Source organism: Protopterus annectens, chromosome 2.part1 (assembly GCF_019279795.1).
Source record: "Protopterus annectens isolate FY-2018-M chromosome 2.part1, PAN1.0, whole genome shotgun sequence".
NCBI classification, from domain to species: domain Eukaryota; kingdom Metazoa; phylum Chordata; order Ceratodontiformes; family Protopteridae; genus Protopterus; species Protopterus annectens.
Genome location: NC_056729.1, coordinates 1,688,684,577 through 1,688,704,366, shown reverse-complemented (window position 1 = coordinate 1,688,704,366; position 19,790 = coordinate 1,688,684,577). Strand labels below are relative to the sequence as shown.

General features: G+C 42.0%; 1 protein-coding gene across 4 annotated transcripts in view; it reads right to left on the bottom strand.

The window, feature by feature from the left end:
- LOC122794590 (zinc finger protein 345-like) overlaps nt 1-19,790 on the bottom strand; it is a 441,710-nt gene that overhangs the window by 290,781 nt on the left and 131,139 nt on the right. For 3 of the 4 annotated variants that reach the window (XM_044063124.1, XM_044063122.1, XM_044063123.1), the window contains exons 2-4: nt 13,609-14,061; nt 13,297-13,513; nt 10,584-10,678 (exon numbers count right to left, since the gene is read on the bottom strand). In XM_044063124.1, coding sequence (XP_043919059.1) covers nt 10,584-10,678; nt 13,297-13,513; nt 13,609-13,974 — 678 coding nt within the window. In that variant the 5' untranslated portion in view covers nt 13,975-14,061. The remainder of the gene's footprint in view (nt 1-10,583; nt 10,679-13,296; nt 13,514-13,608; nt 14,062-19,790) is intronic. The other variant, XM_044063125.1, reaches the window with a different exon arrangement.

The following is a 19,790-nucleotide window of genomic DNA, read 5'->3' as shown; positions in this document are numbered from 1 at the left end:
TGGAAGGGGAAAGAGAGTGAAGAAATCGGGCACTTGTTGTTTTGAGGAGTAGCAAAAGATCGCAACAAGGAGTGCCCCACTTCAGAAAGATCTGATCCACTACAGATTGATTGAGAGACCACTCGTGAGGCATCAGAATGGATCTGCTCAGCCTGTCCGCTAATAGGTTGGACCTGCCGGGATGTGCGTTGCTATCAGAAACCGCTGAGAAGAGATCGCCCACTGCCAAAGTCTGAGAGCTTCTCGACATAATGGATAGGACCTGGTCCCGCCCTGCTTGTTGATGTACCAGACTACGGACATGTTGTCCGTCTGTACTGCAATAGTCCCGGTGGGAAGAAAGTCGTTGAGGGCTTGCAACGTTAAAAGCACTGCTCTCATCTCCAGGACATTTATGTGCAGATGGTATTCTATGGGTTGCCACGTCCCGTGGACCATCCTGCCCTGATAATGCCCCCCCCACCCGATCAGAGAGGCATCCGTAGTGACTGTGGCAACTGGAGGAGGGGGAATAAAGGGTCGGCCCTGATGAAGAAGAGAGGAAGATATCCACCAGTTCAGATGAGCTCGGCACGACTGTGTTACCAAGATTTCGTGCCTCATCGAGACTGTGGTACGACCACTGCGTGAATAGCATCCACTGCAGAAGACGATGTGGAAGCGAGCCAGAGGTAGAAGAACAATGGCCGCAGCCATAAGACCTAGAACCTTCAGTATAAATCTGGCTTTGATCTTGTTGCTTTGCAAAAGAAGCCGAACAAATTTTTGGATGTCCAGAATTCTTTGATCTGTTAGTCTGGCTAACATTTTGACGGTGTTTAATTCTGCCTATAAAGGTGATAGATTGGCAAGGCAGCAGAGAAGATTTTTCAAGTTTACTGAAATTCCCAAACTCCTGCAAAGCTGTAGAGTGTAGTCTCTGGACTGAAGAAGCTGACACTTGGTGGTGGCGGAGAGGAGCCAGTCGTCCAAATAGGGAAACACCTGGAATCCTCGACGTCTCAAATGAGCTGTGACCACTGCCATGCATTTGGTAAACACTCTGGGGGCTGAAGTGAGGCCAAAGGGCAGGGCTCTGAATTGGTAATGACTGGTCCCTAGCGAAAGCGGAGAAACCTTCTGGAGCGTCTGTGAATCTTTATGTGATAGTACGCATCCTGAAGGTCTATAGAGCACATCCAGTTGTCCTTGCCCAGAAAGGGCAGAATGGACTGAAGCGTGACCATCCGAATCTTGCCTTCTTGACAAATCTGTTCAGATTGCTCAGGTCTAATATTGGTCTCCAATCTCCCGTCCTTTTGGGGACCAAAAGAATCTGGAGTAGACGCGGATCCTACCTGGTCTGCTGGCACAGTCTGGACGGCTCTTTTTTCTAGGAGTTTTGAAACCTCCTGTTCTACCAAATCCCTTTGACCGGGTGAGATGTCTGGAAGGGATTGTAGAGGTACGAAACCTTTCAAGGGGATTTTGTAACCCTCAGATATAATCGACTGTACCCACATCTCTTGAGATAAGGATTGCCAGGCTACTGGGTACAGCGAAATCCTTCCCCCGGACTGGCTCCAAGGGTGGACAGTCGGGCAACACCTCAGGGATGCCGAAAGGGCTTCTCAGGAAGAGACTCCCTGTTGCCCTGGTTCTGAGGACCCCCTGCCTCTAGGGCGGCGCCTATTATTGTTACCCCTCTGCCTCTGGGGGTAAACTGACCACGTGTGTCCGTGTAGCTCCTTGGGCTTTACGGAACCACATCTTCCCCTTCTGACCCTTGGGGTATGGTCTAGAAGGAGTGGAAAACTGGACTCCAACGGCAGAAAGAGTTTTACCGTCCTGCTCACACCTGGTCAAGGTATCCTTCACCTGAGGTCCGAACAAAGCCGAACCATCAAAGGGGGTATTAGTGAAGGACGCCTTAAAGGGGTCCGCAAAATTACAAAGCCGCATCCAGGCTTGGCGCCTAAGAGCAACTCCTGTGCCTGCGGCCCTGCTCGCTCCATCGGCCGCATAGGATATGAGCCGCATGGAGGAGTTAGATATAGAATTCAGGATTGCAAGCTGCGAGGCAATCTTATCCTGAGCCCCAGCAGCAGAAGGATCCTGGACTACTTCACCCAGTTCCTTGAGAACATCTCGTTGAAGCCTGGTGAAGTGACAAAGATAATTCAGCGAACGCATAGCAAAGGTCGCTGAAGAAAACATCCGCTTTCCATACCTGTCCATGGTCCTAGAATCCTTATTAGGAGGATGGACAGGTACTGAAGGATCCGCCAGTTCCTTCTTAGTGGTCGCCACCACCATAGCATCCACAGAGACACCCTTGGAAAGGAACTGTTTGTCCGAAGGGGCCGTGATGAATTTGGATGGTCTCCTGGGGACAGGTTCCACAGAATCTGGAGCGCCCACGCCTTCCGAGCCACTACCTGCATCAGTGGGTCGAAGGCGGAGACACCCAGGAGGTGGAGGGTCGGGATCCAAAGCCTCCAGGTATACCGACTCATCCTCGGAGGGGTCAATGGAGGGCCAATTCCCCTCTGTTTGAGGAGCTCAAGGATGTCTGAAAAGAGACATCCTCAGAGGGGACCATGGGAACCCTCCGACTCATCTAAGTCGGTATCAGATGTAGTAGACTCAGGGGAGTCTGTGTGTTTCCTCTTACACGTCCTCTTCCGAGGGGGTTCCCCTGCAGGATCAGGAGAAACCTCGGAAGAGGAGGAAATTCCCAGTGGGGAAACCTGGGGCGATGGATCCCTGGGCCTGTGAGCAAGAGGTTGGCAAGAGGCATCTGCAGGCACTGAAGAGGGAGGAGCTAGAGGGATGGACCGTTGACCAGGCTCAGAGGCCAGGACACTCCTCATCACCTCAAAGGCTCCTCTCCCCGGGAGGCCGGAACACACCCGCTCTGAAGAAACAGGAATGGCCGGCTCCAAAGAGAGAGAAGGCTCCGAGGCCGATGTCGGCACCGAGCTTACCAAAGCCGAAGCCCCGAGAGGGAGAGCGGGGTCGGACAAGGGTCCGATGCCACTAGCCCCCTCGGAGCCGACAGTGGAAACCCGTCGACCGGATCCCTCCAAGGAAGGTCTCAAGGAGGAGATCGGAGCCGAGGACGACGGAGCCGAAGGATGTATCGGCTCCGGCATCGAAACAGTCGCTGTCCCGAGAAGCTCCGGCTCCGAACTGCGGTGTGGAGTCGGAGGAGGAAGTTCAAGGATTGGGGCTATAGCCAAAGTCTGTTGAGACGGGCTATGGAGCATTTGGGACAGTGCCTGAGACTTCAACAGCCTGCTTACCACCCTCTCTAAATCGTGGTCAGACAGCCTGGAAGATCTCAAAGATCGGCTCCGATGGCTCCGCTCCGACAACAGAGGAGACCCCGGAGCCGAGTGGATACTCAGTATAGAAGGGGACCGGGATCTCTTACGGGTCGAAGCCATCGGAGCCGAAGTCCCTTGAACCCCAGATGGAGCCGAGGATATCTCGGCCCGATATTGATAAAGTGTCGGCTCCAGCCGGAGCCGACAAGGCCACAGTAGTCAGGGTATCGGAGCCGGCCGGCGCCGAACCCACTACTTGAAAAGAAGATGTATCGGCTCCAGCCGGAGCCGATGTCGGCCCCGACGGAGCCGGAGCCACCGGAGGAGGCTTGGACACTGTAGCCTGAGCCTTCGGTGGTTTAGGAGGTTTTCCTGACCCTAATTTAGGAGGAGAACCTTCTGGCTTAAGTAAGCCTCGAAGGATGAGTTTATTCCTCCTTTCCTGCAGGAGTCTCTGGCTAAAAGCATGACATAAAGCACAGGAGTCCTGCAGGTGCAAAGGCCCCAGGCAATAAACACAAGAAGTGTGACCGTCTGTCAGAGACATTTTCTGACAGCACTGGTCACACTTCTTGAAGCCTGAGACCTTGCCTTCCTTTGACATCCTAGGAGGATGGAAACACAAACAATCCCAACAAACACACAAATTAATCCCTTACACAAACACACAGGAAGGGAATAACCAATGGGAAACTAGGCCTGACTAAGAAACTTTAAACTAAAGATTATAAAAAGTTTAAAACAAGGGAATAGGGTGGGCTGTAACTAACTACAGACTAAACTGACACTAAAAGGGAAAAATAAACCCCTAACTACTCTTTTTTCTTATTTCACAAGAAAAACTTACCTCAGCTGGCAAAGGAGACCTCTTTCGCTAAGCGGCAAATGAGATCTGAGGTAGTTCCGCCTTGCATCATGGGATATAGGGTTGCCTCGAGCTGGTAAAAGGAGTTCTCGAGCTAAAGCAAGTGCCGAGTCAGAGCCAAGGATCGGCTCCGAACCCATCCAGCAAGAATGAAGGCGAGATTGACAACTTAACATCCACTAATTGAAAGTGAGCCCCAAATTTGTAAAGATTCTTGGGGTTTCCTTAAAAATATCAACAAGTTGAAGTACCAGGCTAATGTGTGTTTTATAACAATTGACATCAAAGACCTTTACACTGTCATTCCTCAAAAAACAGGCCTAGAGTGGATTAGAGACTTTCTTTCTTACAAGAAAATAGAAGAAAACACTATATACTTGATCGAAACATTATTAGAGATGGTTTTGACCAATAACTTCATGGTCTTTGAAGGGAAATTTTACCTACAGAAATCTGGTGTGGCAATGGGGTCACCATGTGGTGGCAGTTTTGCCAACGCCATTATGGCGTATTGGGAAAATGAGTTATTGTTCCAAAACCAACTGTTTCAAGAAAACGTCTCCTGGTACACAAGATACCAGGATGACGTTTTGTATTTGGAAGGGGGATAAATCCTTAATACCAACTTTTATCAACAACATTACTCAGACTACCAACTTTCTTGAGTTTACGTACAACATAGACGAGACCTCTATTAATTATCTTGACATTTTGCTAATTAATGACAGAATTAATTGTAAGTATAAAAGTGTGATATATAGGAAACCGACTTATTCAAACACATTTTTGCATTTTTCTAGCAATCACCCTTACCATCATAAAAGAGCCGTTGTTAAAGGCCAGATGGTAAGGGCAGCTAGAATGATCTCAGATGATTTAGATTTTGAGATCGAATGTGAACATCTTCAAAGCATGTTCATGAACAGAGGCTATCCTTTTAGCCTAGTGACCAACATTAAAAATGAAGTGGCACAAAAAAGAAGTGTCAGACATTTCAAACCTTTATTAAGTGGCCAAAGTGAACAACAAGTTGTAAACAATTTAGACCAAGAAGCAGCTTTTAAAAGCAATAATAAAAGTGACTACAAGACTAGTTTTTTTATGTACATATTCACTGGATTATCAATTTATTAGAGACATTCTGAATAAGAATTGGAACATCATTAAAGAAGAACAAATGTTGATCAAGGCTTTAGGAGAGAGGCCACGTATTACTTACAGGAGAGGCCAAAATCTAAAGTCCCTGTTAGAGAAAAAGCCACATTCGAATAGGCCTAAAGGAATGTTTAAATGTGGGGCTTGTTCCCAGTGCAAATTTATCATGGTAGGTAATAAATGTTGTATTAATAACAAGACATATATGGCGAATTTTAGATACAACCGTGACACTAGAAGCATCACATATGTAGCTTTATGTGGCCAATGTAATGCTTATTACATTGGCAAAACAGAAAGAAAACGAAAACAGTGAATATACGAACATTGCTATGTCATAGGGAAAGGAGACACCAACAACGCACTGGCCAAGCACACTTTAGATTGGCCGGGACATAGTTTCAAATTTGCCGTCCTACAACATAGACCTAATGATTTTAGAGGCGGACCATGGCAAATTTTATTAGAGATAGATGAATTGATGTGGCAAATTAAGACAGGAGCACATATTTTTCCAGGCCTTAATGAGAACCTATCCATTAAATGCATATTGAAACTTTATGCTCTAAAGAGATGACTTGCATTCACATCCTGGAATATTTCAATGTTTTAATATTTTCACATTTATACTTATATTTATATTTATATTTAAATATTGATAATTTTATGATGAGTAATTAACAATGCAAGCATTTCTTAGTACTTTTCCAGCATATGAACATCGTGTTTTGTACTTTGTGTTTTGTCTGTTGGTTTCCAATGAGTGAACTCTGATTCCATTTAATAGTTGACATTTAATATTTAGCTTATTTTAAGCTATTTTTTATTATTTAATAAACAACATCTCTACTATTAATTAATATATTTATTTAAGACATAGTATTAACTTTTGGTCGATGTGGCATATTTTTATATTTACATATATATTTTATATTTTTTATATTCATATTCACATTTTTGTGTAAACAATATACAATTGGTCATTTTGGTCTTATAACACTAAATGACCTTATTTTTGCTGACTGTTCACCCCAAAGGTTGGATATACACTTTTATTTTTTATTTTTATTTGCGGATACACACAATACTTTAGTTGGTGTATCTTTGAAGTGACAATACTAGGGTTTTAACCATATTTAGTGCAACATGTTTTTAGAGTGTAATGCCTGAATACTTGAAAACATGTTGTTTTTTGACAAGTATAGTTACTTGCCCTTTAACAAACAATGTAATGAACATTAATTGAATAATTTGTTTTTAATCTGGTTATATAAAGGATGCTAATTGATTTATTTTTTGTCTGAAGAAGGTGAGGCACGGTCCCCACCGAAAGCGCTTACAAATAAATAGTTTTCATTTTATTTTTTTGCCGGCTCTCATTGTGTTCCTAAAGCTTGGCTTTTCATTAGTTGGTTTTTCGTTTTTTAGTATAATGGTTAATGTGTTTACCTCACAAACAAAAGGTACACAGTTCAGTTCTTACAAAAGGGAAATTGGCTAGGCTTAAAATAGGCCAGAAAAGCAGCTAGTCTAATACTTTTTAGGGATACATGGCTAGGCTTATTTTGGTCATTAGCCTAGTAAACACCTATGAACCTTTGAACTTAAGATGAATGCATTCAAGGTGGGAAGAGGACCCTCCCAAGGGTGTGCTGCTGGGAACTCAATGATATATTCAACAGAATCCACCAGTAAGAATATTTTCTTCTGCAAATTTTGATGGTGTAGATTGCTTGTTTCAGATCCGGGTAGCTTCATGATATGAACATAGGTGCCTTTATTCACAAGTGAGTACCACACTGGTGTAACTTTTAAGAAGAGAATGCTTACAGATGGGTTCAGGCTCCTAGGCAGCAAAACTTTTCCCTGCAGCACATTTGGATGCCAACATGTGGCTGAAATGACATTCAGCTGCAGAGACATATGGCTGTTGCAGATTCCCTGTGGGAAAGGATGTAGCTCCTTGCCCACAGCTTCAATAAAAGAGGGCATTTGGGCAAGGGAAGTAAAGTGTGTTGTGGTTGGTGTACAATACATGCTTATGTACTGTATCAACAGGGAGCAGGTCCTGGAGGTGCTCACTAATGCCAAAAACACTACTTCACTGGACCCAGAAAAATACCCTCAGTTGCCTCCTAAATAGTCTAAATCATGACCTAGCAGGCAAACTTGACACACTCTTCAACTACACTGGTTATGTGCCAGGTAAATGGAGGGCCATAACAGTGAGCCCTCTTCATAAGGTTGGACCATCAACTGCCCCCGGGAACTACAGACCCATCACTCTGACAAGTCTAATATGCACCGCCATGGAATGACTCATCACAGGAATGATCAACCAATTACAAACTCTTACTACTTATAAATAGACCAGTAATGTTGCTGAAGACCTGTTCCACTCTCAGTACTTTGCTAAACTCTGGAATACTATCCCCACATAAATAAAACTGTGACAAACTCAATATTTTTATACCACTGCTTAAACAACATCTTAAACAGTCCTGGTCCTGCACATGCTACTCACAAGGTTGAGACTTTGTGTTCACTGTATGATACTCTCCAAATACTTTCCTTAAACAGAATACTCTCAACCTCTCACTGAAATGACAAAACAATTTTATACATAACTGCTACTTGTACAATCCACTAAGTTGCACATGGGCTTTCTCTTTAGTAACTTCCACCTCTGTAAAATCTTGGAATTTATAAATGTAACTACTGTTTGTGTATAAATGTAACCAGAAATGTAACTACTATATATTTAACTGGAACTTAGTATAATGTAATGTAATGTAAACAAATGGAGCTTTTCTCCCTAGGACTCCACTGAAAATGGGCAATACCCAGTCAGACTTTCCCAGTAATCAAAGACAAATAAATAAAATAAATAAACAAACAAGGACGTAGGCAACCTACAGACACTGGAACCATCCCAGTTTGGTTTTGTTAATGGAAGGACTTGTCTACTTAACCTGGTAGAGTTCTTTAAGAGGGTCACCATGGCTATGGATGAGGGGAAAATGATGCATACCACCTACCTTGATCTGGCCAATGTGTTCAATACAATATCACACTCAAATATTGTTGACAAACTCTCCAAACTAGGCATAAATCCCTACATAACTCGCTGGACTCCCCGTTGTTTCGCAGATAGGACCCACGAAGTCAGGATCAATGAGACCACCTCCATCAAGAGACCAGTCACCAGAGGACTGAATCAGGGCTCATTGTTGGACGCATTCCTATTTGTCACCTACTTCTCGTAAGTCAAGGCTAATGTCAAAGGCCTCTGGCTCACCAAGTTCACAAGTGACTAAAAATTGAGAACTATCAGATTCCCCATATGACACCAACATTTTACAGAGGGTCTAACACAAACAAATGACTGGTGCAAAAGCCAAGGATGAAAACTCAATGCAAAGAACTGTATTACAGTGCCCTTTGGGAAAATATCCACCTAAGCTAATTACTGCATTGTTAAAACACCCCTAAGAGTTGACCTGATAGTGACGGATCTGAGAACATATGTAGACAGTAATCTGGTATTTGACCAACACACAGCCAAGCCAGTAAGAAAATCATTCAATGCCACCCAACTCATAAGCCAGGGTACAGCATCCAGGTTTAAGAAAGTAATAGTACCACTCTACTCGACTGTTATCAGATCCATCCTTGAGTACACTGCCTCCTTTTTCATATACCTAGCCAGGCACTAGCAACAGCTGGAACGCCATCAGAGTTTACTCATCAGTAGAATCCAGGGTATATATACCTTGTCCTACACAGCCTTAAGGTCCTATCTCTGTTCTCAGTCTCCCACAAGTTACTGAGATGCTATCTATCCCTAGCATATAAGGCACATTTGGATCCAGCTCGGATGGGCTTCTTTCACATACTTATTGTTATTAATGTTTTTTTCTTGATTACCCTTTATTGTGCTGTCTCTATACCACTGTAAAATGTCTATTATAAATGTTTATGTATTGTGATGCTGTTTTAGCACCTAAATGTAACTGTAATTGTCTTTCTGTGAGGAGTGTTTCTCCCCGGGCCTCTGCTGAAACAGGGCCTTTGGCTCAGTCAGGCACCCCTGGTTAACAATTGTAAAAATAAAAATAAATAAATCTGCAAGGCAATCAACACCAGAAACACTAGATCCAAGGACCTGAACCCTGTCTTCAATATTAAATACAACCTGCAGGAGGGACCAATACACATCTCGAAGGATCCCTGCTTTATGGATCAAGCTACCCATCTAGGTGAAGCACAGTTTATCCCTGACGCTGTTCAAAAGAAACCTTGATAATTGGATGGGAAATCACAAATTTACTCCCAGCCTGGAGTCCATGTCTCTGATGGACAGAGGTTGACAGTAAGTAGATTAATCTCCAACTAACATACCCCACACACACAAACACAAAACCCTTAGCTGCCTCTAATATTAACATGCCCCACCATATAGGCATCTAAGGAAATCTGGGACAAAACTGTGTGGGGTTGCATGGCTAGACTTGTAAAGCCCCTGGTGGTCCTATGAACCTCTGTAAGTACAAAATGCAGACGTATGCAGCATCACAGAGGACATGCTTCAGGTTACTTTTGTCACAGACATGCTCCAGTACATGTTTTAGGTAGAGTTCTCTAGACACTGTAAAGGGGGTGGCGGCCCACACACACCAATTATAAAGGCACTGCCCATTGTGCATTGCATTTTTACCACCACTGACATGCCCACTGGTCAGCCTGCTGCTGATGCCTGCTATACTGTCTGCAGTCTCTGGCTATCTTGGCGGCCATGGACATTATTTCCTTCCTATGCATTGGTTTATCGAAGCTGTGGGCATGGCACTGCATGCTTCTCTTTGTCCACAAGAAATCTGCAACAGCCATATTTGTCTGCAGCTGAATGCCACTTCAGCCATGTGTCCCCAGTCAAATGTACCACAGGGAAATGTCTTGACAACTAGGAGCCTGAACCTGCTGAAAGTCATACATGATAACTGGTTTAGGTAAAATATAATGCATACATCACCAACAGTACTGTAAAAATGTGTCCCAGGGTGCATTAGCAGGCAAGGCTGTACATTGTACTTGTGTTGTTGTACCCGCATATTATGTGGAATAACATCAACACACAGTCAGTTAATTACGAAAACAAACATTATCTAAACATATGTGAAAATATCAACACAGTCTCCCTGCAGTGGAGGCACAGATGAAATAATACAGTTAACCTATTATTCTGCAGCACATACCACTAGGCTGATTACCTCCAGCTGGTAAGGTGGTGGTGACATTATAATTTTCCACTGAATGGACTGGTTCCTTTCTTCAGCATAAGTCTGCATGGCTGTTGGTAAAGCAAACAACATTAATATGATCCCACAGCAGCAATAAGGTACATTGTTCTATGGCACTCACTCCAGAAAACAAAGTAATCTCTAGTCTTCCTGATATAATATGACAAAGATACCTTCTATGTTTAAGGAAGTACATTTATATCTGTTACAGCATTAATATTTTTAATTATCTAAAGGAAGCAACATGCCTAGTTACTACATGCAGTAAATCCAACTATTATCTAAGTAATAAAATAAACAAAATAAGATGCTGTACATGCACATAGGTTCATAGGTAGGTACTGGGCTAAATACCCTTGTGGGCCACTTTAAGCCTAGTCATCTTTCCTTTTTGTGCTCAAAATAATCTATCCCATTTGATTATAGATTGGCCTTACCCATTCCATGGTCAACAATTATATATTACCCCTAATGAGAATAAATGGGAAAATGCCATAATTAATTTGAGGGGACACATGTGTGGGATAAAACATTTATGAGCTGCCTCTGTCAATCAGAAGTACGGGGCAGTCCTGGTGTACATTTTCTATTTTCCATCCATAGGTCTAAGTTGTGCTTGGAAATGATCAGGGATGAACTTTATTTTATGTGGATGGGGATTCTGATCCACAGCAGCGGTATCCTCTACAAGATACACCCATTCCTCCAAACTGTTCTGCTGATGTTGCAGAAGAGGTTTAGATCCCTAGCCAGAGTATTTCTTTTGCCATTTGATTTGCTGATGTGTAGTAAATCCATTAGTAATGGGTCAGTGGATGCCTTGTATGCCCCCCTCAGGTCACCTGTTAGCAGTCTGTAGAATACAGAGTACAGTGACAGGGCTAAGAGTCAATCCATGTAGGACATGTTATTTAGGCCTTCTATCCTTTCAGTAAGGCATCTCTGTGGACATTCCAGTTGTTGCATGTGTCTAGGCATGTAGCCCTGTACCTTTTTAGTAAGGTATCTCCATGAAATCCTGGATCTAGACAAAATCCCTATAAGCTGTGCTATACAGAAAGACTTTCTTACAACAACGGGCAGATGCTGATAAAACATTAGGTCACTGACCACATAAGTTCCCAAATCCTGAACAAATAGGTCAGCTCTTAGGGGCATACTGTCCATGTGGTAGTTTCCTGGGGTAGAGGACTTCCTAAAGGATACAATAATGGATTTTTTGGCATTTAGTTTCACTCCATGATTTTAGCACAAGTTATTTATTTGGGGCAGACCTTCTTGCAGGATGGCTAAGTCAACTGGGGGCTCACTTACTGCTCCTAGCTGTTGGTTGTCATCAGCAAACTTGGTCAACCAGAGCCTTTGGTACTGGATTTTACTTCAGATAAGTAGATGCAAAACAGGGGAGGTCCTTACACAGAACCCTAGGGGAACTCCACTAGTGAGTGTTCTCTTTGTGGCGGTAACTTCCCCATATTTTGATTACCTGCATCCTATCTGTGAGCCAGTTTGCAATCCACTGGGTGACAAATGGGTTTATTCTCTGTTTATTTAGCTTTTCTATTATGCCTAAGCAAGGAATTGTATCAAAAGCGTTGATCAGTTTGAATGTGCAGTGTATACCATTTTGCTTATACCCATTGCTTTGGTGACCTTATCGAAAAGGTTCACCAAGTTGAGAAGGCATTACATGTCTTTGAAGAATCCAAACCGAGAAAGGTCCAGTCTTTGGAGGTTCCCTACGTCCTGATGGAATTAGTTACATGACAAGTCATTCATGGATTTGCATATGAGGCTGGTCAGGCTTATGGGTCTGTAACTACCTGAAGTTTGCGGAAGGTCCTCCCTTATGCAGGGAAAAGATTGCAGCTGTTCTCCATTTGCTTGGTACAAAATCTGTATGGAGACTGAGATTGAAAAGTGTTGTTAGTGGTGTGGCTAAATCATGCTTCTTGCTATTTAAAATGCATACAGAGAGATTGTCAGGACCCATCAATGTAGTATGTTTAGCTTTTGATAGCACTTTTAGTACTTAGTCTTACATAATATTTTTATTTATTTTTATTTTATTTATTTAACATTTGTTGACCGGGAAAGTCTGACTAGGTTCCACAGATCCTGTTTTCAGCAGAGGCCCAGGGAGAAATGCTCCAGAAGCATGTCTTTAGAATAGCTGGAGGTGAGCCAGATTAAGGTATATCATGAGAGGGGTAAAGTTATGACTAAATGTTTTGGCTTGTAGATACACTATATCTTCAGAATCAGTGTAGATAACATCATTCACAATCAGCTCAGTACATTGCTGTGTTGTGCTTATGTTCATAATCTCAGAAGCACAACACAGCACAACTCAGCAGATTGCTGTGTTCTGCTTTTGAGATTATGGGCATAACTAAAAGATGCCTTGTGATTGTCTCTGGCTTGGGTGGCTATTTCAGATTCAGACACGCAGCATGAATTTGAAAATGTTACAGCTCAGCAACAATAAAGGGCACTATAACAGCAAACTCATCAACAGATACAAGAATTAACCTTTTAACCCAAATTTCACAGTAAGTGTTTTTCAAACAGCTTTCGGTCTACAACACTGGATAATAACCTATGAAGATAAACATTTTAATTGAAAACGTTCTTACAGATCTACAAGAAATCAGGTATCAATACTTACAGTCACAAGAGTCTGACACTGCCGTGAATGCAGTCTGTGCACACTGGGATGTCCTTCCTTTTATAAAACAGTGTTGGCTATGACAACTTAAATCCTGGTGTGTTACCGCCTCAGTCTGATCTAACAATGCAGTTACTGGCTGGTTCATAGTTTTACTGCTACAATGTTCATCAATATCTTGTACATCAATATTTTTGGTGAATACTGCTGAAACTGCCTAGAAATCAATAAAGAAAATTAATATTTCCATGCACCTAAAAATACACCAAATCCCTTTAATGACTGGAAAAATACCAATATGATTTGTTGTACCTCTTGGTGGGAATGTCTGTCCACAGCAACAGACAGCTGAGGCTTCTTAATGGTGCTGCACACCATGCCTGGTGATGGAGGACTGCAAAATATAGTGGGAACTGCATCCGGCTTTAAACGAGGGCACATACGTCCAATATCCATTCCCAATTCCTTCATCATGGTGTACTTTGTATCAAAAGAATCAACAGTAAAATGAGCACTGCACAGACGACTGCTGTTTTTAGCATAAAGCCAGTCAGCTCTGTTCTTTCCCACAGCAGCATTCCATAATCCCCTTAACACTGGATCGGCAGGGAATTTGTGCAGGCTAACTGATTCAGAATGAGTGTTACTGCAACCGTAAGCGACACAACGCTGCACCATTCTGATGTTGACTACGTTGCCTTCAAGAAGTGCAGATAAAGATGCAAGTGCTTTAAAATGGAACTAGTTCAGTGGAAGAAAATGAAACTGAAAAGTACAAAGAATAGCACAATTAATTAAGAAGCTGCAATCACTTAAATGATAAAACAATACCCAAAGCAAAATGTGACTTTACACTACAAAAAAAGGCATATTCGTCTGTAGGAAAATAAATGCTAAGGGTAATGCAACAATACAAATTCCTTTTCTTGGCATACTAGAAATTATACTTGGAATATTTATTTTTATTCTTCACCTTTATGTTGTTAATCTGTCATCACTAATTTTAATTACTCAACACATTAAACCAGAAACGGACAGTAAAACCACTTGTTTTACTGACACACATTAAGTGCTTTCATCCTAGTTTCTGGACTTTATCAGAACAAATTCAACAATAAAGTTCTTGCGTTTACAAATCACACTGGCATCACACGATCATTAATTAAATACATGAAACGAATGTTCTGTGTAATTACCTTGTATTCTATGTGTTTTTGGAGCTTATCTCACCGGGCCTCTGCTGAAAATGGACCTGTGCCCAGTCGGACATTCCCGGTTAACAAATGTAAAATAAATTAAAAAAAATGAAAAAATAACCCTTAAGGCACCACATATACAAAACCTTTATAGGGCTAATACATAAAATTACACGCCCTTAAGAATATAAATACAGTACAAGAATACTATTTACTTTAAAAAACTATGAAGGAGTGGTTTTCTGCCCACTACTGGTTTAGTGTGTTACTAGTTTTATTTGTGGTTTCTGGTATTTAATAAGTCTTTGTTGACTGGGTTAGTCCCACTGAGGCCAATGTCCTCTTTTCAGAGAAGACCCAGTGTGGTATTCATACTGACTGGGGGGGGGGGGGTTGGCCAGGGCCCTGGGAGACTTTCCTTGCTCTGACCAGCGGATAGTGCCTGCGGACTGTCATTAATACTTGAATATTTCCAAGATGGAGCAGAAAAGGAGAAAGCAGGCTGAAACTGGGGTGCTGCAGACATTTCAAATATTACAAACAAAATCTGTAAGAGAAGAGATTATTGCTACAGAGCTGGGCGAAGGAGGTCTGGAAATTCTTGTATTAATGCAAATGATGGATCATGATGAGCCAAATGCTGACGAGAAAGTAAGATGGATTACTGTGGCGGATGGGGTGCTAGGAGAGGTAACAGAGGAAGTGCTGTCAGATGAATTAGGAAAAGGGGATGGATTTCCAGAAGGTGCCGACAGCAGTGTGGGGGTACACTTGGCCACTATTGTAGCTGGTTTTAAAGGCATGTCCCTGCAATACAGTGCTGTTGCAAGCAGGGAAAAAACTTTTACATAAACAGAAATGGTAAACAAAAAGAAAATAAGATGATGTGAACAGACCAGTGGTAAGAATCAAAACAAGGAACAGTGATATTAATAACAGGTATGAAGTTATCTACAGTAGTATTTTACCTGTTAAAATTAAATCCTTAATCCTAAACAGACCACTTTATTACATGACCAGACAACATGGATGTGCAATTTCAAAATGTCTCTGTGGCCAACTTTGTAGATTTGGCCATGCCAAGGCAATGTGGCAATAGTTTCATGTTTGCAGACAACCAGTTAATTATTAAAGAAAATAACACCGGATGTGGGAGATGTAAATACACAACTGCTTTGGAGGCAAAAATGTTGCAAACAAACAAGGTTGTCAGGAATACCCACACTCAGACAGACTTAAAAGAAACTTTCACAAATCTCAAAGACCTCCAAAGCCACTTAATGGCGACAATGCTCCTCATCAATCACTAAAACATACCAAAAGCAACAACAAATATCTCACATAAACCTACAACCAATGGTCCCCCAAGGGCAAAACCCATAAAGCAAGCACATACTTTACCTAATACTCCTGTCATTGAGGAGTTCATTGGGCAACAAATATATCCCACCAACTAAGGTTAGATATGGAGAAGATAACAGTCAGTTGCCTATCTGGAACCCGGATCCACAATATCACTCATGTGCTCAAGTTACTTCACCCCAGGTACCAATGTAACAGTCCATGTGGGTGTAAATGACCTGAGACATACCTCACTGGAATATATGAAATGAGACATAATGGATCTCTCAGAATATGTGTCATAAATAGGTATGAGCCTTGCATTGAGCAGTATTCTACCTTCACCAAGGATGGAGTATGAACATAAAATAATTAATTTTAATAACTGACTTAGTTTTGGGTGACACTCCACGGAGATCAGATATCTGTCAGCATGAGAGGACATGGTCAAAAGTCCACGTTGCTTTGCCAAGGATGGGCTGCACCTGTTCCCACCTAGGCTTTTGAATATTAGCTAAAACTTTATCCACCCCTTAGAGCCGTTTTAGGCAATGGCAAAAAGACCAAACTACCAACACAGTAAAAAAAATTGGTACTTACATATTATTACAACCACATTCTGAACGCCTCACTCTGCAGTTGTGCTTATTCAGCGGACATTTACTGGCTGTCTTATGTCATTAAAACATTTAATAGTCAGTGAGGAAAGTGGTAGTTTAACTTTCTACTGGCATCTTCTTTGAGCACACCCTGCATTCCTGGAAGGTTACACACATTTCCTAGCTTTACCATTGCTTTTCTGGGTACTTTTCCATTAAACCCCTACCACACATCTCACAGTTTTCGTTGAGCCCAACGAAGACTGAAAGGTCTGTGACAGACCAGGATGGGTAGCCTTTCAAAAGGTCCTCCAAAATAAGTTGCTGGTACTAGAAATAACCAGAAAGAGTAATAATGGTTAGGAATGACAGATTGCATACCGCGGTGATCATCCTGGTATTAGTAGTTCATTTGCTGTGGTGTGTTATCATACCAGTGTGTAAAACAGTACACAGATCACCGCTACATGAATGTTATATGTGCACAGGACCTTGCAAAGTAATGAAATTTATACGGTTTGTATGGCTGTCTTGTCTGTAGCACTCCCCAAACTGCTGCACATGTAGCAATGCCTCTGGTAGGATCGCAAATACATGAGCAGCTACATTCCTACTGAATGGTGGGTGATTAATGGACAGCGATGGAGTGTATGTAATGGGTGGGTGATTAATGGACAGCGATGGAGTGTATGTAAGTAGATCTGCAAAGTACTGATTGTTGCAGTTATTAATACCTGATGCTGTCCGAAGCCTTCTGTCATGACTGCATGCCACGTCCCACGCAAATACACACATGTACTGCAATCGCAGACATGGCATTCATTGCATGAAGTAATCATTGACTCCAACTATAACTTCAGGAGCAAAAGTGTAACAACCCCTTGTAGTAAAAGGTAAAAAATTAGCTGGAAAAGGCAACAGGTCAATTGAAACAACAACATAGCTATTCTTTTCAGGAATACGGCGAGACGCGTGGTAGGGGTTTAACGGAAAAGTACCTTTTTCTGTTTGTAACAATCTGTAGGTGGCCTGTACTTGCACTTGCATGCTGCATAATCTGACTTGGACAAGTTGCATTGTCAGTGTGAGGTGTGTAATGGTCTGTAGCAGTACATTTGGTTTCTATTGGCTTCATACTTTGTGGAGGGCATTATAAATTGGAGGGGTGATAGTGCGTTTAGGTAAATATTCTTCTGCCGTGCCTTGTTTGTATCACTATAAAATGTTGTCACTGACAGCAGATTTTCCCAATGGTGCACAATGACCTGACAAGAGTTGGGGCTTATGGGGCTCCAATCTGATGTTAACATAATGAAGGGGCCAAGGCAACAGCGAATTACGCAAACATAAATTCATAACCTAACTAACCTAAGAACATACACCAGCAGGAAAGAAAAAAAAAAAACTAAATACTTACACAAAATAATGACTTGGTTGACCCTTACAACAATTGATCTGCTAACCTCTGACTTACAGAAATGCATTATAGCAGCCTACACTCATTTCCAATGGACAAAAAATGAGCTAGCTTGTTCCCGAACTGACAATAATGTACATAATGTAAACCAGACCATAAAAAAACGCTACGGAGAATTCTGAATTCATCTCAGACTTTGGATTCTTAGCGGTAAAGTAAAACGACCGCACAGTTATGCATTTAAATTACATCTTCATTTCCTTGGCTGGTTTTCAGTTCATCCTTAAAAAACGTAATTCACTACCGATTCTTATTACCACCCGAGATTTTACACCTCCTTTAATAAAACAGTTCTGCCGGCAGCTAAAGCAGCAGTGACTCACTTACCATTTCACTCTAGTCATGAAATTTGTCGGTCATTCAGAATGCAGTTGCGATAATACGTAAGTACCAAAAAATCTACAGGCAGCCTTAGGGTGTTACTGCTGAATGCTTGGAACCTAAACAAAAAATCAACACCATTCAATCCCCACTCACTCTGGATAACATAGGCATCTGTGCTGTGACCAAGACTTGGTTTAAAGTTCTCCAGAAGTGCAAGGCTACATTGCCGTCCACACATTTAGGCCAACATCAGCACAGTCTGAGACCAAAGGTGGAGATGTCTCGATCTACCTTAGCAACAAATTATACCTCCATGTTGGTTAAACAGGGTGACACCATGGAGCTCATCCATGTACAAGTTACAAGAGATAAGGTCTCTCACCATATCATGACTAACTACAGGTCACTATCTATGCCCCTAGAGTCTCATGACTCATATAAACCTACTAGAGGTACTCACCATCCAAACACCATGTTCATGGGTGTTTTAACTATCTTCCTATACACTAGGAAATATACACTGCCTCAAACTCACAGACACAATGCTTCCTGGAATTTAACACTCTGGAACAAATACTGTACAATCAAACCAGAGGATCAAACATACCGGATCTGGTACTCATGAACATGGGAGAGTGTTGAACCTCCCATACACTAGTCAGATCACAAAGCTGACTCATTTACAGTAAAAATCAACCCAGAAAAATCTAGCTAAATCAGTAACAAGAACTATGCAAAGACAAACTATATCTTGCTAAATGACAGATTTGTCAAAATTCAAGGCTCCCCCAACTCCAAGATCAGAGCTACCTATGCAGAACTATTCAGAAAATCCCTATACAAATATGTGAATGGCTGCATGAAGGCTGCAGTACCTAGCAGAAATAAACCCAAAAGAAGCACTACAGACAAACCCCAGTGGTAGAATCCTCATCTAAACAAGATATTTAATAAAAGAAGAAAATTAATGTAATTAATGTCACGTCCAGATAATATCACACTGAACTGCCATCAAATAATGTGACGTCCTTTACTACCCTGGCTCAGTAACTAAGGAGCTTAAATCCTTACTACTGACTCCAATGTGACATTGTCACCTAAACAGGAGTAATATTTCACAATTTTCCCCTAAAGGAACACAGGAACACGCTCTACAGCCTGAGACTGGACTGTATACTTCTGCCCACCCCTAATTTAACTCCTTATTACACACCACAGAGCAATATCTCCCAGTATAAGACCTCTGATACACTCAACACAAATTAAATCTCACACATCCAAACACTTCTGGGAAAGTCTGACAGAGATTTCTAGCCGTGTCCCTCCCCTAAAATAATAGGGTAATGTTGCCGGTGATATTTTACTTGAGGGCCTCACCAGATGCGCAGTAGCAAGCCGCACCCGAAACCCACCCCCGTGATATGTCATTCATGAATATGCATTCCCTCCGAATGTACCATCGGATGTCAAAAAAAGAAAACAAGCGCACTGACATGTAATATAACAATAAATAAAACAGTAAAACATTACCAACATCAGTTGGTAACATGGAAGATA